Here is a 15,256-nt window from a genome sequence, read left to right as displayed (position 1 = left end):
AACAGCAGGTGGCGCGCCAGTATCATCTATCGCTACAGGTACACCTGATACAGCTGAGCCCTTGGTTACGTCATGACGTACGGGATGTAGTCATATCTTTGCTTGTATCAAAAAAACAAACATTGGCGTAGCACATAATATTAGCTGATATTAATACTTATAGCTACACTCTCTTGCTAATTTGTCGAAACTGGGCAAATGGGCTATATCGAATGTTTAAATGGTTAAGTATTTAAATTCAAAGTGTAAAATGACATTTTTTAAAGTAATGATGCTAATGCTAACACTAATACCAATGCTTATAATATGAACTTGAATTGGTGTATCTGTCGGTGCGCTTCCGTATTTACACACCCACAACGGCGGAACATGTTGCCATATTTTGCAAATACCCTGTGTTTGTGCGTGACATACTGTCAGTCGATCTCAGTGCACTCTTAGCCTGAGGATGTATTCTAATGCATTACTGTTCGTCACGATCTACTGAATGCAGATAAGACGTGTTTGTCGAGATATGACCATCCGACTGCAAGAAGCCTGAAAACGGCGTAATAAAAATACGATTTTTATTTTCATTACTTATTTTTTTCTGTTAATTTTTGTCTTTTGCCTGTGAGTTTTTAGGTTAGTCGATATCATCAGCTTAATAAGGCGAGAGTAAAATATGACAGGAGTCGTGTGTGAAATGGTCTAAAACTGGCACGTTGTCCTAGCAGGGGAATTTTTTTCAGAGGATCTGGCGCCCTGCCGTCCGTCGGTCAGTCAGTCAGTCAGGCAGCTGCTGTTCTTCACACATACACACAAGAGACACACAGGTCTGAATGGTGAAAGGAAGGTAAAAGCGGCTTCAGAATCGCCTTTTACAGCGGAATGTTCACTCGAAGGGGTTATGGAGATGTCAAGAAATCTACACAGAAAGTTCTGGACCCAAAGAAGGATGTTTTCACGCGCCTGAAGCATCTGCGCGCGCTGTTAGGTGAGTGGGACTGACAGGACTGAAGCGTTCACAGACATATTCCCTACAGCGCCAGTTTATGCTTATAAAATCAGCTCTTTTGGGGATTTAAATGCCACGGAGATGTCCAAATGGCCGTTTGAATGTGAAACGGGGCAGCAATGCGCGCGTTCCTCCATTTGTGATCGATAATGTATGGATTGAATGATTAGCGTTAGCTAGCTTATCGTGCTACATCAACAACAGACCTGACAGCCTGTTGTGTCAACATATGTACAAAACATATAAAGAGCAGACATGACACACTGATATGCGTGGGATTTAAATATACCAAATATATAAACGGTAAGTCTATATGTCTGTGAACATATACGGACTGTATGAGCAACAGACCTGACAGCTTGTTATGTGCAGAATATATAAACAGCATACATACCAAATATATACATATGACATGATACACATATATGTCTGTTAATATATACGGAATATATAAGCCACAGACCTGACATATATATGTATATATATGTATATATGTATGCCTAATGTATTGACAAATGACATTGTTTATTATTATTATTTTTTCAGTATCAACCTGCACACACCAGACATGGCAGACTTGACACCTAAACAATAGGCATAATACACTGTTATGTCTGTGAATATGAATGTAACATAAACAACAGACATGACACATTGTGAATATATATATATATATATATATATATATATATATATATATATATATACTTACACACAAAATTTGTAAACAGTGGACGTTACACCTTTATATGGTTGGGAAGATAGTTATACACAACAACCCTAATTTGTGAACGTGTACACAGACCTCACACACCAATATTAGTGTGACTATACAGCAACAATCATTGATAAGCATTATTGGTTTGTTTTGCATTACGTTAGATTGTACAGATGAGCTGGTTTTCCCTCGGTGGATTTGAGGTGTGTTTGAAACACACAAATATCTTTTGTTTTTCAAACAAGAGCGTTAAAAACACTCTTTTATGTGGTGTGTGTTAATTTGATGTGTGTCAGGTTCTACTATCAAATGAATCAAGCTCATCCGATCATTAGAGAAACAGGTGTAACAACCTCGCTTACTCTGTTGGGTTAAATGTTTGAAAATCATCAGTGTTTTTTGGGCACCGCCGCTGTTTGCTCACCTGCGATGTCCCGAAACGCTAGTCTGGGATTTCAGATTTCAATTTTTCAAAGTACGTTTTTTAAAGCAGTCTCGCGGAGTTCAGTCTTTAGCGCTTTTCCTGCTGACTCATTTCCGGTCGAGTGTCAGGACAGGTGAGCAGAGGTCACGGGCCAGAGGATGCCGTTCGCGACTTCCTGCGTGTTTTTGCACTCGTGTATTAGGAGCTAGATAGAACTGGTCGGGTTTTGACATCGGCTGTTAATAGGATCTACATGTACTCTCGTCCGTCCGCAGTGTGACATTGTCCAGTGTTTTTATAAAAGGAAGAATTTCCTCTCACTGGCTGCTTCCTGTATGAACAGGATATGAGGATGAGTGATGGAGCTGCAGAGAAGCACCATTAGTGGCCTGCCTTTATTTAATTTTTCATACTTTTCTCTTTTATCTGCTGTTTTTCGGTTTGTTCGACCGTATGATTGGACATCAGTGTGTTTGAATAACGGGTAATAAACACATACGGGCAGATTTGCCTAGACCTTCGCCAGGTCCGTTTAGCCCAGTGAAGGAGCTGTTGTTTTAATTGCCACTGGCCAAATTGCTGGTTCCAATAAAAACAATGTTTGCGTTGACATAATGTAGTTTTATGCATCGTGAACTGGTTTAAATATTAGCTTAAGTTAAAAGCAATGATCAAAAGCGTCAAAATCGGTAGTCAAAAAAGTAAGTGCATATGTTTGTCTGAAAACTATACATCATTATGTTTCAAATGCTAGTGTAAGATAATTGTTGTATTTTTTTATTTTATTTTTTTATGACTTGTCGACCAGTGTTAACTAGTTGTTTTTAAAGTGCCTTTAGTGATATACTGTAACCGATACATTGAACTTGCAACTAATGCTTAGCTGAACATTAGCAATGGCTAAAAATTACATTTTAAGAGTAGTCTTGAGAAATGAAGTTTTCTTTTATTGTTATTAAAATACGCAAATATGTTTATTGGCCATCTTTTTTCTTGTAGCAAAGCAGTTAAAGCCAGTGGAACTTACTGACTGTACATTTAATAATTACATTATTTAAAAAAAACGTAATTGACACTTGTTGTTTCACATCAGACTCCCACATATTTGTAATTTGTAACCCATAAAATTTTTGAAAAAAAAAAAAATCCAACGTGAATACAAAGAGAACATTTCTAGCTTGGCACGGGCATTTAAACTTGCTATATTTTTAAAGGATTTTTCTTTCTTAATGTAATTGTTAGTGTATTCTGGTACCAGGTCAGTACTTAAATTTCACAACGTCATCCTCATTCATCCTCCTTCATGTCTGAAGAGCTTGTGAGTGCAGGGTCCAATTAGAGATGTTTTAGGTTTTCGACGTTATGCATTTCCTTCTGCATCGTCATTGCCTAGAAATGGGGTAACCAGTAGGGATGTAGGCATGGTTCTCTGAACCCACAGTGAAAACCAATGCAAGGCCTGAGCTAAAATTAAACTACTTCCGATAGACACGTTTCAAAATGATGTATCGTCCTCAAAATGCAACATGACTGTCACAGTGTTCTGAATGTAGCCTTGTAGCTTAAAAAAAACCTCTAAACTAAACAAAACGGGGTCCTCACCGGACGTGGGGAAGAAAACTGACTCACGTGTGAATTGTAATTCTATCTTCTGCCCATTTGCATTGATTTACATATTTCAAAATCTATTTGCATTTGAATGTTTTTGTTGTATTTTATCTTTTTTAACGCTGCTGCATAGGCTACACACTACAGAGTTCTGGGAGTGCAGGGTTAATACACCACTAATCCTTATTAATCATTTTTAAGTGTACTTTTGTATTGCAACAATTTCCCATTCAAATTAATGTAGAAACAACATAAAGACAGTATTTATTTTAATATGGCCTCTTTTTTATGACTGAAGACCAGTATCACTAATAATGTCAATGAATTTTTTTTTTATTATTTTTATATTTAAACCTCGACTATAGCCTTTCTACTTTATTATTTTATTACTTTAGTATTATTGAGAGCTATCAATCTGAGCATTTATTAGACATTTAAGAGAACTTAAATAAACCCATTAAAATTAATGTCATATTTACCTGTGCCCTTCAGCAAGTATTAAACATCTGTATATTTCTTATTTGCTGAAGTTCACGGTGCTAAAAATACTAAAATGTAATAAAGTTATGACACACTAATTTTTTTCTTCTGTTCTTTGATTTAGCACAGCAGCTAATTTATCAGGGTTTTTTTTGGCTGCTTTATGAACTGCTGCTTCTGACTATGACATGAATTTTGAAACGCATCATTTTTACCTTTTCCGACCCACTTCAGCCTCTACTAATGAGACGACAAGTTGAATCAGGTGTTTTAGACGAGGGAGCACTGCACTGTTCTTAAATGTAGGGCTGGTGTGACGCATCATAATCTTGATTATTTTGCTTAATATTGTAATCATGAATATTTAACACGATTATGTGGGACTAATGGTCAAAACTGTTTGATATGCATTTGATATCTCAATCACAAATATATATTATCTCTAAATAATGTCGCATCTATATTTTAGAGATAAGTGAAATTCTCAGTTCTTAATACCAGTGCAGAAGACTAGGGTAACAGTAAGTAAAAAAATAAAAACCTCTGTCAGTCACACAAAAGCAAAATATAACAGAATATAGAAAGATGCTAATTAATCTGTGCATATTCAACGCTGTAAGAATGAAACTTGCTTTCTTATTGAAGTCTTTCAGACTCTTTGTCTTTTGTTGTTTGATTAATAATAAGCACACACTTGTCAGCAGGAATATAGCTCTGTCACTTTAAGAGCCGCATGGATTCAGTTTACTGTCACAGATCTGTTTTCATTCTTAACTGTTTACACTCATTTATTAAATAACTCACAAGGACTTACGAGAGGAATCGCTTTTGACACATTTTTGCACGTGTTTGACCGTTTAGATGACTTTTCTTGTCCGTGGTTTGTTTTGTGCCTGAGCTCATGTGCAGCTCATCATCCTGAGGAAACGAGCAAGTAATGAAAAAAAAACATGAATTGGCTTATATCTAATCAACTTTAAAAAGTAATTAACATATTTTTTTATCGATTTGGATAAATTGGTAAGCCCTACTTAAACGTGACTCATACTGTATAAAAAATACTCCATGACTGCTACATAACTACGACATTTCATGCTTGTAGGTCTTTTGCGCTGTAATATAAAACGTTACACAGTGTGCAGTGTGTATTTGAAAGGTCCCATGGCACGAGAATTTTACTTTATGAGGTTTTTTAACTTTAATATGAGTTCCCCTAGTCTCTCTGTGGTCCTCCAGTGGCAGGAAATGGCGATAGGTGTAACCCAAGCCCTGGCTATCCTGCTTCTCCTTCAGAAAACCAATCTGGAATCTTCCCTTTATGTCGTCGTACGGGGAAAGGTTACCTCTGCTTTAACCGCCAAGAGAACTTAACAGACGAAACCAGATTGGCCGAACTGTACACTCACTAGAACGGACGATCTCACAGGATTTTTACTATGACGTGAATCACATCTCACATGTATAACAATAAGGACAAACTCAGCATGTCTATCTAGTCATGATGAAGATGTAACAGCTCATTTGCTAACGTTGCAAATAGTAACTAGTCTAGCTGATCACATAAATGCTTATACAATAACACGCGATTATGTTTTACTGCAGCTTTCGTGGTTTTTTTAATCAGGTATGCAGTCATATTACTAATTTGAGGCTGTATTACGTCGATTCTGGCACCCAACATCACAAGAAGATGATATTTTAAACTCCTTATGTAGCCGAATCTGCGTTATTTTGAAAAAGCCGCAGCGTTGCCAACTTCTTTCAATGGAAGGTAGCTAAATCCAGCTTGAAAAGATGCTAAACGTCACTAGATGATTTCATAAATTAATTTGTATATTCATTGTGTCGGAGCGTAATATTATCTTGCATCTCTGTGGTCACGTGTACTTATTGCAGCCAAAATCTCGATATAATTGTTTTTATTTATATATTGTACTGTTTCTGTTGTCAGAAAACGGAATGAATATGAAACAGTGACTACTAACAAGCTCGCCTTTAAAATCCTGAAGTATACTTAAGATATAGACAATGGCTGTGCTGAGATTTGGGCTATATTTGAATGTAAAATAGAGTTAGAAACAATAGAATACTAAAAGTTGTGCTCCTTTCAGCTGCTCACTGAACAGAGCGGATGCAGAGAGTGGTGTAACATAAGCTCAGTACCAGTCAATTACAGACACTCACTAAGGTTTGTCCAAGAAGTTGGTAGATTTGTCGCTAGTCGCGTTTTTGGACAATGTCGCCAAGGGAGTCTGAAAAGTTGCTAAATCTAGCGACAAAGTTGCTAAGTTGGCAACACTGAAGAGCCGCCTCAGTCTTCCCTTTGTTTTGTGTTCGGCTAGCGCTCACATAAGTGTGACGTTGTTACATTTGATTGGCCTGGGTGTGCTCAATCAGAAAAAGCAGGCCAATCAGAAAAGAGACTCGTGAATAGTAATTAGACAGGCCAAAATCTGCCTTCAGAGAAAGGAGCTGTAAAACATATCGAGATGGTTTTTATTACTTCTACCACAAAAATATACATGTCCTTAACGACATCGACAACTAAAATAAAACTCCAAAAAGGTGTACAACATGGGCCCTTGAGGAGCAGTTGTGAGTCAGGTGGCCAACCCTAGCTCCACCCCTGCGTTAATTGGGTTAACGGAAAAATCCCATGCATTTATGCATTAATTTGAACGGCACTATTAGATATTATAATGCAAGAATGAACCTGAAATTGGGATTATTAACATCAATGTCCATATCAATGGAAAGGACAATTAGAAGTCCTCTTCACCACAAGCGTTGCTGGGTTTTTCTTTGTTTTCATATTCTTTATTTCCACGCATCTCGCGAGTGGGTAAAGTTGCACTAGATTTGCTCTCATTAGTGTATGCAAACTAACGGGCTGCATGCCAATATTCGAATGTTTTAGTTTATTATTTCATCAGCATTAATAATTAAATACTACATTTCATTTTTTTTTCTTTACCGTTCCAGTGGTTTTTGCTGTTTTTCAGCAGTAGCCGTGTTGTGTGTGTGCGTTCACTGGTCATGCGTGGTTGAGGCTGGTAATTAAAGCAGCACCTGATCACACACAGCCTGCCTTTACTCCCTTCACCAACCCCCACTATCACAGTGACAGGACTACGGTCAACACCACAGGATGACCCACTCCACTGGCTTGTCTCTGATCAAAGCGGGAAAGCTTTTTGGGTCTAGTGCAGTTGTACTTTTAGTATACTAAACTGGTATACTTAAAGTCTTCTCAATTGGAACAGATAATTCTGTACTTAATTTTTTTAATTAAATTGATTAAACCTTAATTAAATCTTTGTGTTCGACCGCATACGCTATCATACACTGAATAAAACTGAAGTAAGCTTTATATACTTTATATACAGATTTAAAAAAAAAAAAAAAAAAAAAGGGCTATACCAGCCAATGTGCCCTTTTTGACTTGGCTGTTTTTATTAATGCATGTTAGGGTTGGATTTCCCTTTAGGTTTTCAATCTTTTCCTCGCTTTTAAACAGCCTGTAAGCATTTCGCCTGTTTTACTTTCGCTTTTAAATTCGTCCAATAGCGCAGATCGTAGAGCTTTTATTAACAAATCACACCATGCTGTAGCCTCTACCTAATATAATATAAAATATATATATAATATATAATATTCAAAAAATACAGTTCAAATAAAACAAAAATAATGCAAAACCGTGGAACCAAATAAAACGAGAACCATTTTTGGTATTTCCATCATCACTTAGATTGATGGCAAAAGTCACCAGGCTTTTCTGAATCCAAAATATTTCTAAATCCAATATATTTCTTGTCCATCAGCTCGACCGACTCGCATGATAAATGAAATCTGATTCGTGCGCGACTGTTCATTTGTTGCGCTGCATTGAGCAGCTGCATTCAGTTTTAATTGTCTGTTCTCTTACCGAACGAAATGATTTTTATTATAAAAAAAAAAAAATCTAAACGACGGTGTCACAGTGGGCAAGTGATGTAAGTGTTTTTGTGTGATTTCACTGCTAACACGGTCTATCGCAGCGTGCCTAATGCATGTCATTTAATTATGACATATCATAATAATTTAGTTTAAAATATTCATGGACAATATGTTGAATTCAGTTATTTAAGGGTAGTTGAGTGCTTGTTTCCCTGCGCAAGGTTACCAGGAAGCTGATTTTAATCCATTTCCATGAGTCCTGCATTTGCGTGTGATTTTGAATGATGCAAATCTTTGTCTGGCCTTCATCCTATTAGAAGTTCCTGCAAACCTTGGATTTGGTTAAGGACAGAGCTGCATAGAAATCCATCAGTCTCAAGGCCTTAAATGTCTCTATGAAGCATGTTTTGATTTATTATTTTCTATTTATAATTTTGTCTTTTACTGAAATTCTGACAGCTGTGCGTTCAGTCCAGATGGGAAGAGAATATCCGACTGACAAGTAGTGACTAACTACAGTTAGGTTTGTTGCTGTGTGTTGCCGAGGGACACAAATCTGAAACATATGATAGAACCATAATAATAATACGGCAAAAACATCTCATTTATAAAATGCCGTAGCAGTTCTGTGACCACTTCTATGGATAAATATCCTGGAAATGGTTATATATTTTATATATATATATATATATATATATATATATATATATATATATATATATATTTTTTTATATATATATATTTTATATATATTTATATATTTTATATATATATATATATATATATATATATATATATATATATATATATATATATATATATATATATTTATATATATTATATATTATATATTTTATATATATATATATATATATATATATATATATATATATATATATATATATATATACCATCAAAATATACAATACTTTTGTAAAACATTCAAATGAAATGAATAACATTTATGTATATTTCTTTGGTTGGCATCAAAGATCACTGCTACTCTAACTGGCCACCAGTAAATACCTTCAGATGAACTATCCCAGTGAAAAGGCCTTGTTGTCATGTGTCTGTGAAAGTCTAACACTCTTGTCTGTTAAAGCACCTCCCTTCAGATCTGCTGCACTTTCTGTAAGTCGCCAGTTCTATTGTCAGAAGGGACGCTGTACAGGTTCGGTGACTTCGGGAGACTTCTGCTGTTGCGTGCTCGCTATGAGCTGGTTTTAGGGAACTGTAATGCTGGAGGAATCGAGGGAGTGGTAAAGAGCGTCCCTCCTGTTCCTGCTCAGCAGGCTGTGCTGCCACTCCTGTCCGTTATTCCCGTCCGTCCAGCGCCCGGGTGCCATTTACTGGTATAATAGGGACTGCTTTCTTTCATCTGTGTTGCTTTAACGCAAGAAAGATTAAATGTCAACGTTAAGATTCCTTCTGTCAGGAACAAAGGCTTTCAGTGGTTCCTTAAGTGATCGAAACTTTAGCAACCGTAAGTTCAGTGATGCAACGATGCCTGAGATTTTGAAATGTACCTTTTCCTTGGTGACATTTTCTGTTTTGCTCTTTATAGACCTTACACTAAAAGTGGTAATATCAAAAGTGCCATTCGTTGTCTGACAGATGGCAGCTTTCTGACACCATACTTGTGCACATGCTGTCTTCCCGGTGCAGGGAGGTGCATGAGCCCTCTTCAGTATTTTTTCTAAGATTACTGTATTACTGTAACACCGCATATGCAGCATCTTGTTTATGTTTTAACTTAATTGTAAACGCAGGACAAAAGAGATGTCAGAATATCTAAAGTCTGGCATGCAATACATTGACGGCATGTTGTTCAAATGAATCGCACACATACACACAAAAAAATAATGACACGAGTGTGTTCTTTATTTTACTTGAATAATTACTTCAGTAAGTTGAACCAGTTTTTTTAGCTGACGACTACCTGAAGGCTGCATTGTTTTAATTAATTACTATTTTTTTTGATAGCGTTAATTTTTAAACGAAGGCGTGTTCGGATGAATGTTAGGTTTTGTTGTGATTTCGTAACCGGGTTCAACAACCCGAGCATTTCCAGGATTACAGAACTGACCTCCACAGTGAAAGAAGAAAAAAAACTTTTCATTAGTTTTTCTCATTAGTGCTGTCAAACAAATAAATCATGATTGATCGCATCCAAAGTAAAAGTTATTTGTTTACACACACACACACACACACACACACACACACATATATATATATATATATATATATATATATATATATATATATATATATATATATATATATATATATATATATATATATATAATATATGAAGTACACGCATATATCACATATGTATTATAATGTGAACAAAATTATTTTGGATGCGATTAATCATGAATAATTGTTTGACAGCACTACTTTAGAAAAGAACAACTGTGCTTGAATAATATAACCACAACCCCTTCAATTATGTAGTTATCGTTGTGGTGGGGATGATTTTTCTGCTGGTATATTTGTGTTCATCAGAAGATCTGATCACTTGCAGCTTTTCTTTTTCTCAGTTATCACGTCGCAATGCTCTGTGCTGTTCGTTATTCTTATCATTCTGCTTTATTTCAACATCTTTAAATTCTTATGTTGTCTCTGGGCTTGTTTTAATTATGATCATCCGCTGTAACTAAAGAGATGTCTTTGTCATGAATAAGCAAATGCTTATTACTTATTGCTTATTACTACACGAGCTATATAGCAGACCCGCTTTTAAAACCCGCTGTTTCTCACGTAAATATCTAATATGATTTCATATTAAAAGTCAGAATTGACAGAGTGATTTAAACTTAACGTTTAAAATACTGCTTTGAGTCTCTGAAGCACAGCAACCTCATACATTTGGCTGAAAACGTTTGCAACCATGGAGAATGCGAGGTAGATGAACAATTCAATTTATTAAGAAACATGAAAAAAACAAAACACAGCGCAAAGTATAGGGTCCAACATAAAAATAGTTTTTGTTTCTTCGCTCAACTTGTTCCTGAATTATTATCTCTAATGACTTTGAAAGCAGGAACAAAACGTTGTGATATTGTTTATTTGCACGGCACACTTTACTGATGGCTTCAGTCAGTTGTCTTCAATTTATTCCTCAAATTGCTCTTGGTCGTCTTATTGAGCAACACAGCAAATATGCTGCAAAACATGAACGAAAGCTTGGATTAAATCGGTTCATCATACGAAGCAATTACGTTGTATTGCATCATTAGTTTTATGTGGATTACTTTAAGAACGTCTTTTCGTGAACCTTTCGTTTGTGTGGACTTCCAGCGAATAGACCAAAATGACGAGGGAATACTGAGAATGTCTCTCTTTGTGTTCCCGACGATGACCTAAAGTCTTTAAATGACAAAATGCGAGAACTATCCTTTTCACAAAGCAAGTCGCGCGGCGGTGGCTGAATGCTTGCGATCGAATTACCTGCAAGGAATGTTAATAGCTGCGAACCGGGCTCATCGTCTCATCGAGATCTGTGAGAGCGACCTCTGAGCGTCGGGAGGTGGGAATTAAAGCGCCGTAGGTCTGATGATTATGAACCCTGCCATTAAAAAACACATGCAAGGCAGCATGTGACCGGCTCCACTGTTGTTTGACTTTACTACAAGGTCACCGGGATCTTGAAGCAAAGCGATTCCCCTCTTTTGTCACGCTGTGTTTACCTCACGAAGAACAAACAACCGCCAGACCCGTTATATTAAACACTTAACGCTTTTGTTATGCTCTTTTCTTGACCTCCTGTTGTCAGACAAGTGAGGCTTTATGAAGGCCGCGCTCGCCCGTCACAACTTTGCACGTATTCAGACGCTTTCAGCAGCTCACGCAGGAGTCTGAAGAACGGCTTCTGGTCGGCATCGTAACGAAAGGTGCCCGTGCCGCTGAAGAAGTGAAGAATCGATTATTTGCGTCTGAAAGCTGATGCCGTTCCAAGAGTCGCTGAGCGTTCGGAGCGGCTGTAAAACCCCTCCGTATCTTTATTGCCCTCTGCGTTCATATCAGTTTAGCTTCGGCTGACAGGCATGGATTTGTTATTAACCCCTGTCACAGTGTGGTCAAAAGCTGCTGACTCCGTCGGTTTCTCAATTTACTTAATAGTCTGTCGCAGGAAGACTTCCTACATAGAGCCAGTGCACATTTGCGCTTCGATGCTGTCATTTTTTGCTGCTGTTTTGCATTCATTTTTGTTTGGTTGCTGTTATATATTTATATTCCGAACGGCTTTTTTAAATGAAATTGTGAAATATTACAGCATATGTACGTATTTCAACTATTCGGCCACTTTTGTAGTCGAGTGCATCTGCTTCGTGCGCATTTGGACGCATACCCTTGATCCCACGTTAAAAACGATAAACTGATTATAATGCTGTATTGGAGGTGCGCGATATTTATCATCTACAAAATATCGTAGTTGTCAATATGCAATTAATAACATAATCGCAAGTAAAAAATCAGACGTGAAAGGTGGTGCATACATCTACTTAAAGGGGTAGTTCATCAAAAAAGGTTCATCAAAAAAAATCGTTTACTCAGCCTTGAGTTGTTGCAGCCCTGTATGTTAAACACAAAAGAAGATATTTTGAAGAATCAAACAGCTGATGGTAGCCATTCACTTCCGTAGTATTTTTTTTTTCCCATAATTTATTTATTTTTGCTCTGTATGTACATCATGCTGCCAAGTACTCATGTACCTTCATGTTTACCTGCTTGCCTTTAGTCCACGTTCAGTGTGTGTGTGTGTGTGTGCTCTCAAGTTAAATCAATGCCTCAGGACACATGTATTTATTTATTTTACATGAGGTGGTTTAGTGTGTAAAGTAAATGCTGTAGAATTGCTTTGCTAAAACATATTTGTCTGTCTAGTCCTACTCTGCGATTTCAAGCCTGAGAGTTTTACTTTGTTCTGTATTTGATCACTCACTTTGAAAAGCTGTTATTTTCTCCCTGAATGCCCCACTCTGAATTTTTCATATGCCCATCAGGTCTTGCTGTAGGTTTTATTTTTCTCGCTTTCCGTTCCTGCATGGTAACTTTAACAGATGCTGCTGGGCCCGTGGTCATGCCTGCAGGAAACAGCCGGCCTGAAACATGCAGCCCATTAGGAAACGGCTCATAACTCATTCTGCTGAGTTAAGCCCTCCGTGTAAAACATGCCGTCAGGTCTGTGTTTGGTAAAATGAGATAAATCAAGTTTTCTTTTGAGAATCAAGACAATGAAATGGTTAAAACGTAGAAGGATTTTTTGGCCTTGGGGGTGTAGAAAGCTCTGTGTGGTAAATAAGCTGCTTGCTTTCTAACAATGGTTATAATTTGTTTTTATTTTAAATGGCACACGAACCGATCATCTCTTCCTCTTTAGTGGTTATAGCATGTAATAAACATAAATTACTATCAGAAGGTGTCTTGTTTCAAAGATGTCAGTACGAGCCATTTTTTAAAGTTCTGGTCCACCGATGTTAATTTACTCTCGTCTAGTTTATTTGTCTGACAAATGGCAGATGCTGTATCGTGATTGGTCAGATTGCCTGTCTGCGGATCTCCCAGCAAAGCGTGAACTTTTAATTGTGTAAAATGTGAAAGAAGATTCAAGTTCAAGTGATAAATCATTTTTGCAATCCCAAAATAAATCTTCATAATGAGATCAAATATGATTTCTCTAAGAATTCTTAATTAAATAAGATAAATTGGGTATAACTGGTTTTTTAGAGGATTCTACTAGGATTTTGGATATGGCTTGATACCATTTAGATGGTTTCCAAAATATAATTCATTTGCAAGCATTGTTTTGGCTTTTATAACCGTTATCCTACATTGTTAGTGCCATGCTGTACTAGTTGAGCTACATATCTATATTTCATATCATGCATCCGATGTGCACCGTTTCTATAGTTAGAGCATCAAAAATGAATTGTTGTTGACAATTTAGACAATTACAATTTATTGTTGTAACATTTGGTTTGTTATTGGCTGGTTTGTTATTGTGGATGAGCTTGACAGCATGATCTGTAATAGCTCATTTTATTCTTAAATGTAGAGACTTCAGAGACTTTTTATTTATTTAAAACATTTATTACATTTATTAAATTACATTTATTTGTTGTCAAATTTCATTGGTGATTTCAAAATATGAATATTACAAATAAAAGTTTGGGAGAATTTGATGTTTCCCAATACAAAGAGATAGGAGCTGTTGTCATTTGAAATCCAGGGATCATTATATCCCAAAAAACTTGATCTGTTGTGACTGCCAAAGCTGCTAAAACTAAGTACGGAGATCCTGAGACACTCTCTGTATTAGGGCTGTCCCCTAATAGATGATTATTTGTTAGTCGATCAGCTTGGTCGACTAAATTTTTATTAGTCTTATTCGCAGAAAAAATCAATATTATGTATAATCATCACTTCTGCCGGTGCTCTGTGGCAAGCTTTGTGTCTGCACTTGAGGCTCATAATATTGATTTGAAAGGATTATTAATAATCGTGCGATTAGTCGACTAATGCTTAAAATGATCGAACAAAATCCTTAGTCCGGGACAGCCCTAGTCTGTATACTGTATACGTGAAACTTTTTTCTTTTACTGTGTTACTACAAATAGAAAAAAAATACAAATGTCGAAAAAATGAGTTAAGGCATAATTTTTCCAACGTAACAAATTGTGAGGAAGGAAGGAATACTGTATGCATTCACTGCACTCTGAAAACACTGAAATATTTTGTATTCCAATCGTGGATCATTCATGTCATGTGGACAGGATCTTCCTTCTCGCACTTCCTTCATCCGTGATTCTGTGTGGCTGGCCTTGACAGGCCAGGATGATGTAAATGGGTATGAGAGGGACATGTCAGGCTCTGATGGGTTTTTGACATTCATCCCACTGGAGCAGTTTGACACACACACACACACACACACACACACACACACACACAGACAGTTTGCATCTGTATGTGCCACAGACCTTACTGCTCTTCTTTCCTCACATTCCTTGGCTTTGTCAGGGCCACAGACATCGATATGCCTTAGTGCAGTTATATATATATATATATATATATATATATATATCTCAAA

General features: G+C 36.7%; 1 protein-coding gene across 7 annotated transcripts in view; it reads left to right on the top strand.

The window, feature by feature from the left end:
• Positions 1–563: 563 nt before the first annotated feature.
• Positions 564–15,256, top strand: part of ralgapa2 (Ral GTPase activating protein catalytic subunit alpha 2) — a 132,284-nt gene continuing 117,591 nt past the window's right edge. For 4 of the 7 annotated variants that reach the window (XM_043262784.1, XM_043262783.1, XM_043262780.1 and 1 more), the window contains exon 1: positions 565–976. In XM_043262784.1, coding sequence (XP_043118719.1) covers positions 871–976 — 106 coding nt within the window. In that variant the 5' untranslated portion in view covers positions 565–870. Of the gene's footprint in view, positions 977–15,256 lie in introns of all 7 variants that reach the window. The other 3 variants (XM_043262781.1, XM_043262782.1, XM_043262786.1) reach the window with 2 other exon arrangements.

The sequence above is a fragment of the Puntigrus tetrazona genome, chromosome 17 (assembly GCF_018831695.1).
Source record: "Puntigrus tetrazona isolate hp1 chromosome 17, ASM1883169v1, whole genome shotgun sequence".
Taxonomy (NCBI): domain Eukaryota; kingdom Metazoa; phylum Chordata; class Actinopteri; order Cypriniformes; family Cyprinidae; genus Puntigrus; species Puntigrus tetrazona.
The sequence above is the reverse complement of the archived record's forward strand: the minus strand, read 5'-3'. Positions and strand labels throughout refer to the sequence as shown.